We start from the raw sequence: 9,679 nt of genomic DNA, 5'->3' as shown, positions 1-9,679 counted from the left end.
TAGTTACTGAGCACACAGCGTCAGAGGGAGAGGCTGTCTAGGGTGGGCAGTTATATACACGCAGTTGCCAGAGTATAAAGAAAAAAAATTTATTTCGTGGAAAACAAAGCAGAAAAACTAAAACCCCAAACTCCAGAAAAAATCCTAAAAAATATGTTTTTTCTTAAAAAATACTGTATAAGTCTCTACTCCTCTCCCTCCCCCTAACAACCCTCCTTGTGTCCATTTTCCTATGTGCCCTGCCCCCCACCCCCTCCACTATTCATTGTTCTTGCTATCGTACCCCCACTTCCCAATATCTACCCAGGATGCTCACCACTATGTTCTCTTACCTGGCACCTTACTTCGTTCTTCATTTTGGTGAGCCTTGTACCCACAGTCCCATTTCCCCAGCATGCAAGAACTGTCTCCCCTGTTCCTTTTCTGGATTCAGTAACTGTTTCCCCCTACCACGCCCTCTCCCAAGGATCTATTCTAAACAGGAGCAAGTAAACTGCCTCCTGCCAAATACCCTCCCAAGTCCCACCCACCCAACCCTACCTCAACAAATGTTGGAACCTTCCCCTGGGCAGCCTTAGCCAGGAAAAAAAAAAATTTCCAGTCTTTGCTTTTCCTTATTGTATAGGACCCTTTCCCCTCCCTCCACATACCCATGCACCTCTAAAAGAAATCTTTCTTTGGGACCCTATATTCCCTTGATCTTGTCAAAGAACCCTGTCCCCAGCTCCATCCTTATCTTCTGCTGAGAGGTAAGGTCTTCTTCCAAGGAATCTCCTCCCTCCCTCCCTCAGGATGTGTCTGTCTCTGATTCCCCACCCCCAAATCCTCCTGGGTGAAGACCCCTCTTCCCACCCGGCCCAGGGACCCCAGCCTCCTGGCCTCCACGCCGGCTTGCTAGCTAGCGGATGAGGACGTTGATCTCAGCCACGCTGGCCTCCAGCACGTTCTCAGCTGTGGTCTTGCCGTGTTGCTCCTTGAGGTGCCGCCTAATGGCAGGCTTGTGGGCAAAGCGCACATCGCAGTAGGAGCAGCGGTAGGGCCGGGCTCCCGAATGCAGGTTGAGGTGGTCGTGCAGTGTAGACTTCTGTGTGAAGCACTTGCCGCAGATGCCACACGAGTGCGACTTGACGCCACGATGCACGTTCATATGGCGGTTGAGGTTGCTGCTGTGGTTGAACTGCTTGCCGCAGCGCGGGCACATGAAGATGAAGTGCTGTGCACGCATGTGGAAGACCAGCTTCTCCACGCCCTGGAACACTTCCGGGCACTTGGTGCACTTGATGTTCTTTAAGGGGTTTCCACTTGAGAAGCCCCCGGGCAGGGGTCCCCGGCCGCCCCCTGCCCCAAGGCTGCCCCCCGCCCCCCGGGCAGCCATGGCCACCGCTGCGGCTTCCACTAGGCCTGAGGTGGCCCCCACACTAGCCCGGCCTCCTGGGATCAACAGCAGGCCCTCCCCTTCTGCGTCCTCCGACAGGCTGTAGCAGGCCTTCACCACTCCCTGTGGTGGGGCTACAGTGCTGGGGGCCACACTACTCTGGGCCAGCTCCCCAAGGTGGCCGCTCACGGAGCCCCCAATACCCAGACCCCCTCCCAGGCCTCCAGGGGGCTTGAGCCGGTGCGCCACCTCGAGGGCAGACTCCACCTTGACAATGCAGATGTCAGACACGTCCTCGTCCTCGTCCTCATCCTCCTCTTCGGCCTTCAGCTCCAGGTCCTCATCAAGTGGGAACTCCAGCTTCACTGGGCGCAGGAGCGGAGGGGGCAGAGGAGGTGGGGGTGGGGGCTTGGGGGCTGGCTTTGGGGTCCTGGCCGGAGGGAGGAGGGATTTGGTGGCACTGACACTGCTCACGAGACTAGCCTCACTGACCCCGTCTTCTTTGAGGCCTATTTTGGGCTCAATGAACTGGCTGAGGGCGTTCCGGCATTTCTCCACCACGTGCTCCATTTGTAGGTAGGAGGCAGCCGTTAGGTAGTTGACGATGTCCCTGACTGCGAATTCCAGGGCACCGGTGTAGCAGGAGAGGAGCAGGTCGGCAACGATGCGTGCACTGTGCATCAAGGAGACCTGCAGCTCAGAGCTGGGGTTCAATAAGAACTGGTCCCGCAGGAATGGCGAGCAGGCGGCCAGGATGACCTTGTGGCCACGGAACTTGAGGCTGTCGGCCACAATGGTCACGTCGCAGAACCGCTCCTCTGCGCGGAGCTGGTTCATGTTCCGCAGCGTAGCGGCCTCGTGGCCGGGCAGCTGGAAGCGCAGGACTTCCACCCCAGAGGCCATTGTGGCGGGAGTGGGCAACCCTAGTTGGAAAGGAAACCGGTCAGAGACAAAGGTCTCTGGCTCTCCGAAGCCAAGGCCCCAGGCCCCTCGCTCCCATTCTTGCTCGGCACCCCCAGCATCCAATCTCCCAGTCTTCACTCCTCTTCCTCAGTTTCCCCGAACCCCCGGGAGGCGCTGGCCCTGGGAGAGGAGGGAGGCGTGGTTCCTGGGGGCGGGGCAGCGGTCCACACCCCCCAGACCGGCGGCTCGCGACCATGGGGCTAGCCCGCGCGCCCACGGGGGAAGGACGAAGAAAGGGGGGCAGGGTCCTGGGACTTCGGACTCTAGAGTGGCCAGGGTTGCACGCTCTTCTCACCCGCCCCCTTTACCCGTTGCCTTCTTCCTTCGATCCCCCTTTACACGTCCTTCCCCGCCGCCTGCACGCATCGTGCACGCCCCCCTCCCACGCTCAGAGCTCCGTGGCACGCCCCCCCCAGCCCACGACCCTGAGTGCACGCGTCTCTCACCTGGCTGAGTTCCGCGCGCTGTTTTTTTTCCCCCCTATTTCCCCCACCCCCCCCGGGGCCGGCAGCGCCCCCCACACACACACGGGCAGGGCCTGGGCAGCGCGCAGGCGCGGGGGGTGAACGGGGCGCGCGCGCGGGGCCGGCTCCGCGTGGGCGTACGGGGGGAGGGGCGGGGGCAGCTCGTGCCGTGTGTTCCAGGCCCCGCGCTCGGCGGCGTCGGCGAGGACTCAGGGAGGAGGAAGAGGGGAGGGAATTAAAGGAGCAGGATCCCCCCTTCCCGACCCCCCTTTCTCCACTGGCACCCCCACGCGGTTAAAGGGCCGGACAGCCGTGCCTCCCCTTTGGCCAGGATTATTTGTCCGCCAGAGCGGAAATACGTTCCACACCCCCCTCTTTTCTTGCTCCCCCTCCTCTGTGCCTCTAGGGCCCGGGGCCCGTCTGCGCGTGCGTGCCAAGTGCCGCGCAGAAGCCCGCTCGTTCGGGCCCGCCCCCCGCTCCCGGCGGCCCGCGCTCGCTCCGCGCCCCCGCGCGCCCCGCCCGTTCCGCGTCCCCCAGCGCGCGCGCTTGTCCCGATTCTCCATGGGCAGCGCTGCCACCTGCTCCCAGGGGTGGTACGCTCCCGCCCAGCTGTGCAGAGTGAGGCCCTGCGTACAGCGGCAGCCCCTCCCAGGGTTTCAGGCCAGCCCACGGCTATGAGTGCTTTTGGTCGCTGTTACCCACACGTGCATCATGAGTATGTGTACATTTCTTCCAACCATACTTCCAGACTTTTCCAAGTCTTCTGAAGCTAGTAATCATCCCAGCCCTCCTAGCCTAAAAGATGATTTCATTTCCCACAAAGCCAGATGATCCAGTACTCAGCTTTTCCCCATTTCAGGTCACAGTCACTTAAAATCACAACCGTCCTCCCCTCTATTTTCATAACTGATTCCAACTTCTTGCAAAGTAAACATCTCCGTGCTGTCCACTACCTTGCCCAGTTCAGCTCTCTGATTAACCATAGGACTAATCTTCTAATTATGATATTATTTATATTAGTATGATTCTACTATCTTTCCTCTGCACCATTTCCTCCGATCCTTAGCCTTTCCTCCAGATGCTCCACTGCCCTAAACAAAACTTCCCCTCAATTCTGCAGCTGGCTTTCTCTTTCTTTGGCACAGCTTCACCATCAGTACTTATTAGTGCTTTGAAATCTGGTCCTCAACCACCCCTCTTCCTTATTCCCACAATACCTACACCCACTTTCCCACCCAAGTTCTGTGAAGATTCACTATTTCCTGCCAATTGCATTTGCTTATCACATCATCCAGGAAAGTAGCACGTTTTCCTTACACCTTAATTCGAATGGAACTGCCCCTTACATAAAGTATTCAATATCTGGTTTCCCCATGAGATGGTAAAGTTCTTGATTATGGAAATTATGTTGTGAGTTATGTTTTGCAAATAAAAGTCATGCAATAAATGACTGGCTGTTGAAGTCATTCCTCTTTAGCTCAGCCAGCATCCATCCAAATAAAATTTATTCTTGATTTAAATTGCATACTCAAATTTAAGGGATGCTGTTTGGTGGGAAGGTGCAGGCAGTGTTCAGATAGTGCCTTGGCTTTTGCCTTTTTTTAAAATTAATTTTTTATTTGTTCTAATTAGTTGTACATAATAGTAGAATGCATTTGTACATATTGATAGATCATATGTAAATGGAGTATAATTTCTCATTTTTCTGGTTGTAAGCATGTGTTCTTTCTTCAATCCACTAACCTGACTACAAATGAGATTTCTACAAAGGGGTTATTTTAGAATAGAGAACTCTAGGCAGGGGCATAAAAGGCAAGGAATTTAAAAAGGCAAAAATACCCCCTTTGTAGAAATCTCATTTGTAGTCAGGTTAGTGGACTGAAGGAAGAACATATGCTTTTGTGGCAGATACACCTAGGCTCAAAGCCCTGTTCCACTATTCAAGGGCCCTGGGGCAAGTTACTTTATTCTCTGAGTCACAGAATCTTTATCTTTGAACTGAAGGTCCTAATTGCTCACAGGGCTAATGTAAGGTTTAAGTGAGCCTGGCATACTAAGTGCTGAATCAACAATAACTCTTTTCCCCTTTGACTACCTGGGAAACAGACTAACATTTTCTTTTTTGTGGTACTGGGGATTAAACCCAGGGTCTCAGGCACTTTAGCCAAGTGCTCTACCCCTATATCCCCAGATACCTCCCCTGGCCCTGTTTTGTTTTTGTTTTTAAAACAAGGGTCTGTCACTCGATTGGGTCCAAGGAAGTACCCCAGAAGGGAAAAAGGGGACTCGAGTCAGCCCTGGCAAGTTCTTGACTTATGCCACAGAAAGGAATTTCAGGACAAGTTAAAAGAGGCATAAGCAAAGACTTATTCAGGAAAGTAAGGACATTTATTTAGGACAATAAACAATAGAGCAGGATACACACTCAAAAGAGAGGGAGTAAAGAACAAAAGGGAGAGAGTGTGGGGGCTTGAGATTGAGATGTATTTTGGGGGTTTTAGGCTTTTTCTGCTGCTTCTTTTCTTTCGTCTCTACTCCTACCCACCGTACTAGGGAATTGAACCCAGGGGTGCTTTACCACTGAGCTACATCCCAGATCTTTTTATTTTTTATTTTGAGATAGTATCTCACTAAGTTGCCCAGTCTGGCTTTGAACTTGTGATCCTCCTACTTCAGCCTCTTGAGTCACTGGGAACACAAATATATGCTACTGTGCCCTGGTAGGGGCTGCTTCTTTTAAATTTTGTAAACGGTGAACTTGGGAATGGGAAGCATGCAGTGGCAGTGGCAGCCTCATGAACTTGGTTCTTTTGGTTTTTTTTGGTACTGGAAGCTTTACCACTGAGCTACATCCCCAGTCTTTTTCAATTTTTATTTTGAGACAGGGTCTTGTTAAATTGCCGAGGCTGGCTTTGAACTTGTGATCCTTCTGATTTAGTCTCCCAGGTTGCCATCACATCTGGCTTGATTGTTTTTGATCATGGAGCACAGTGGGTCATGGTGGCTTGAGTCTTCTTAGAATCTTCAGGCTGACGTTATCTCCTTAATAGATCTTAGACTGTACCATGGGTTTTTAACATCATCTCTCTTTCTAGGCTTTTTTTTTTTTTTCAGTCATCAACAGATCTTTTATTTTATTTATTTATATGTGGTGCTGAGTATGGAATCCAGGGCCTCACACGTGCCAGGCAAGCACTCGTCCACTGAGCCACAACTCCAGCCCCTCTAGGTTTCTTTTAATCAGTTTAGAAATACCTTCTGTAAACTGACAAGAAATGTATACACTAATTAACTGGATTTATAATACTCTAAGATTTATCAGATCTTTTAAGAATTCAGGCCTCGAGGAAAACAGGCCTGGGGAGCGAAGATGAGGGGTTTGTGGAATTTTTAGTTTAAATTACAGTTCCTCTTTCCTTCCCTGTTTGTCTCCTTTCAAAATACCTATCCTTATATCTTCTATCCTATTTCATCACTAAGTTGCCCAGTCTGGCTTTGAACTTTTGATCCTCCTGCCTCAGCTTTCCAGGTACCTTGGACACCCCACCAAGAAAACAGAATTTTAAAGTTCTCTTGAAATGTCAGTCTGAGCCAAATGATTACTGGTGCACACCTGTAATCCCATCTACTCAGGAGGCTGAGGCAGGAGTTCCTGCAAGTTCCAGGTCAGCCTGGGCAACTTAAAAAAAAGGCTGGGGATGTAGGTCAGTAGTAGTGCACTTACCTAGCATGTGGAGCCCCTACGTTTAATCCTCAGTACTGCAAAATAATAATCATTATATATCCCAATGTGAGTAGAAATACAAAAAGGCGTGGGGCATGGGGTTGTACACCTGTAATCCCAGCGGTTGAAGCTGAGGCAGGAGGATCACGAGTTCAAAGCCAACCTCAGCAACTTAATGAGGCCCTAAGCAATTCAGTGAGATCCTGTCTCTAAATAAAATATAAAAAGGGGTCTGGGGATGTGGCTCAGTACTTAAGCACCCCTGCATTCAATCCCTGGTACAAAAACAATAACAACAAGAACAACAAAAACCCCACAAAAAAACAAAAAGGTGTCAGATTAAGAACAAGAGTTTGCAAAGTTTATATCCTTCTTCTTGGTACTTCTTTCTGGGAATGTGGATGAACAGGGGCCTAATCTCAGTGTATAGTTTAGTACTGGTGGTACTTGGTAGTAGGTGGAGTTGAGAACCAGTGAACCTTTCAAGTGCTTGGTCCTTCTGGTTACAGCTTTACATAATATCAAGAGAGAGTGCACAGACCTGTCCTTCCCTGTACAGTCTGATGGGGAAATGATTTAAGGCTTGAGTAGCTGGGATTATATACTCCATCTGGGGCCCAGTATCATCTAGATCCTTATCTCCTGTTCCTCAACTTCTGCCAATATAAGACAAAGGGCTCTCCTGGCCTTAGATTGCAGTACCAAATGTCTTGGTCTAGTACAGGAACAGGTAAATTCAGAATTATTAGTGGGCTTTGGAAATAAAAGAGATGCAAGGAACAACTAAGAGAAAAAAGGTCTAGTTTTAATGCAAGATATTTCTTTTACCTTTTTTTTTTTTTTTTTTTTTTGCAGTACTGGGGATTGAACCCAGGATATCACACATGCTAGGAAAGCAGTCTACCACTAAGCTACATCCCCAACCCTTTAATTTAATTTTTATATTTTTGGTAGTGGGGATTGAACCCAGGAGAGCTTCACTACTGAGTTACACCCCCAGTTCTTTTTATTTTTATTTTGAGACGAGGTCTTTCTCGAACTTGCAATCCTACCTCAGCCTCCTTCCAACAAATTTTATCTTGACTCCAATGAAGCTGCTTTCTTCCTGGGATATCACTCTGGTGATTATCAGCATCTGACACTTTCTGATTTTTTTTCCTGGGGTGGGTAAGTGTGTATGTGTGTGGTTCTCTACCACTGAGCTATATCCTCAAGCCTTCCCCCCACTTTTTTTTTTTTTTTTTTTTTTATAATTGATACTGGGGATTGAACCCAGGGGCACTTAGGGGCACTTAACCACTGAAAGATATCTCTAGTCCCTTTTTTTTTTTTTTTTTTTGGGCCGTACTGGGGATTGAACTTAGGGCCTTGTGCTTGTGAGGCAAGCACTCTACCAGCTGAGCTATCTCCCCAGCCCATCTCTAGTCCTTTTTATTTTTTATTTTTGAGGCAGGGTCTCACTAAGTTGCTGAGGCTGGTCTCAAACTTGAGATCCTCTTGCCTCAGCCTCCTGAGTTGCTGGGAATTACAGACAAGTGCAACCATGCCAGGCTTTTCCCCCACCCCTCTTTATTTTATTTATTTATTTTAATGGCAGTACTGGGGATCGAACCCAGTGCCTTGTGCTTGCAAGGCAAGCACTCTACCAACTGAGCTATCTCCCCAGCCCCATCCCTCTTTAATCTGAGATAGGGTCTCTCTAAATTATGCAGGTTGGCCTGGAACTTGCATCCTTCTGCCTCAGTCTCTCAAGTATCTGGAATTAGAGGCATACATCACATTTATTCTCTTTGAAATTGGGCATGGTGGCTGGTGCCTGTAATTCCAGCAGCTCAGGAATGAGACAGGAGGACTGCAAGTTCGAAGCCAGCCTCAGCAATTCAGTAAGGCCCTAAGCAACTTAATGAAACCTTGTCTGGGAAAAGAAAAGGATTGGGGATGTGGCTCAATGATTAAGAACCCCTGCGTTTAATCCCCAGTAAGCCTCCCCTCCCAAAAAAAGATGCCTGTAGGCCATTCTCTAAGTGACCCACAGATTGCACTCTCGGGGTGACACATGTGCCTGCTCACCACTCAAGGAGGCCTGGAATCCTCAGCTGTCCCTTTTCTGTCAACCCCTCCCTACTTATTCCTTCCCCATCCAGCAAGAATGCTACTGAAAATGTATCCCTCAGCTGCTCTCAAGCTGCATGAGCTCCTTTTCAAAGGTCTTTTCTTACCTTGTCTGCTCTTCTAAGTACCCTACCACACTCTGATCCCATCTCTCAGTAGAAGGCTATGCTTTCTGACTGAGACTGGAGTGCCCTCCTTCCACCTCCCTAAAAGAGTGCTAAAGTGTTAGCACACTTTTTTTTTTTTTTTAAAGGTGGCTGTCATTTTAATTAAATTGCCCAGTTAAACCCAATTATTTTTGTGGCTGAGAAGTGACATCCTCCTTACAGTAACATGTAGGTAATGGACATATTTCTTTTTAGTGGTGCTGGGGATTGAACCCAGGACCTTGTGCGTACTAAGCACATGCTCTGCCACTGAGCTGCATCCCCAGTCTCACCTCTTTTTGATATCTTAGTTTCAGAGCTTGCTGAAAACCAATCCTTCCTACATCTCACTCCTAACCTTGCTCCAAATCACTTTTACTGGTTCTGACCTAAGGTCTATAAACCCAGAGAAGTATTTGCTATGTTTGGAAAAAAAAAAAAAATCCATCTTCATCCTTAGCCCCTCTCTGCTGCGTCACATCTTACCTCCCCTTTGCAGCACAGCACTCTCCCTGCACACTCATCCTTCCTCCTAAAAATAGTGTGACTATATTGTACACATGGAAGAATGCATAAAATGAGCATGTATAGGGAAAGGTGAGTGAAGAAAATACCTGGGTACCTGACCCCAGCTTAAGAACTAAATTCCCAGGACCTTAGAGCTCCTTTCCGTGTTCCACGTTTCCTACCTCTCCCTCCCCACAGGTGTCCTTGCTTCTGAATTTCTTACATATACTTCCTTTGCTCACAGCCATAGTTTCACTATATGCGTGTTGCAGGTATTGCCAAACAGTATACTGTGCAGCGCTGCCCATATGGTGTGCAGGCACGGATATCCCTGTAGAGCCAGCGGAATGTCCCAGGGCTACATGGACTTGGATAGATTTAAGGGGAT

At 49.3% G+C, this 9,679-nt stretch overlaps 1 protein-coding gene and 1 non-coding gene across 3 annotated transcripts; both read right to left on the bottom strand.

Moving 5' to 3' along the window:
* Window positions 1-538: 538 nt before the first annotated feature.
* On the bottom strand, window positions 539-3,148 carry Zbtb12 (zinc finger and BTB domain containing 12). Of its 2 annotated transcripts, none has more exons than XM_047559360.1 (2): window positions 2,785-3,148; window positions 539-2,298 (listed from the first exon to the last, which is right to left on the bottom strand). In XM_047559360.1, exon 2 carries the CDS (start codon window positions 2,276-2,278, stop codon window positions 899-901), a length of 1,380 nt encoding a protein of 459 aa, XP_047415316.1. In that variant the 5' UTR covers window positions 2,279-2,298; window positions 2,785-3,148; the 3' UTR covers window positions 539-898. The 2 variants fall into 2 exon arrangements, with proteins under 2 accessions (XP_047415316.1, XP_047415317.1); XM_047559361.1 differs by lacking the exon at window positions 2,785-3,148 and adding an exon at window positions 2,647-2,659.
* A 5,849-nt stretch (window positions 3,149-8,997) lies between these two features.
* On the bottom strand, window positions 8,998-9,069 carry Trnat-agu (transfer RNA threonine (anticodon AGU)). Its single transcript has one exon. It is a non-coding gene; the product is annotated as a tRNA-Thr (tRNA).
* Between the last annotated feature and the right edge of the window lie 610 nt (window positions 9,070-9,679).

This window comes from Sciurus carolinensis, chromosome 7 (genome assembly GCF_902686445.1).
Source record: "Sciurus carolinensis chromosome 7, mSciCar1.2, whole genome shotgun sequence".
NCBI lineage: Eukaryota > Metazoa > Chordata > Mammalia > Rodentia > Sciuridae > Sciurus > Sciurus carolinensis.
This window is presented reverse-complemented; position numbering and strand designations above follow the sequence as displayed.

Coding starts and splice junctions, on each gene's coding strand:
- Zbtb12 (XM_047559360.1), bottom strand. CDS start 2,278: ATGGCCTCTGGGGTGGAAGTCCTGCGCTTCCAGCTGCCCGGCCACGAG.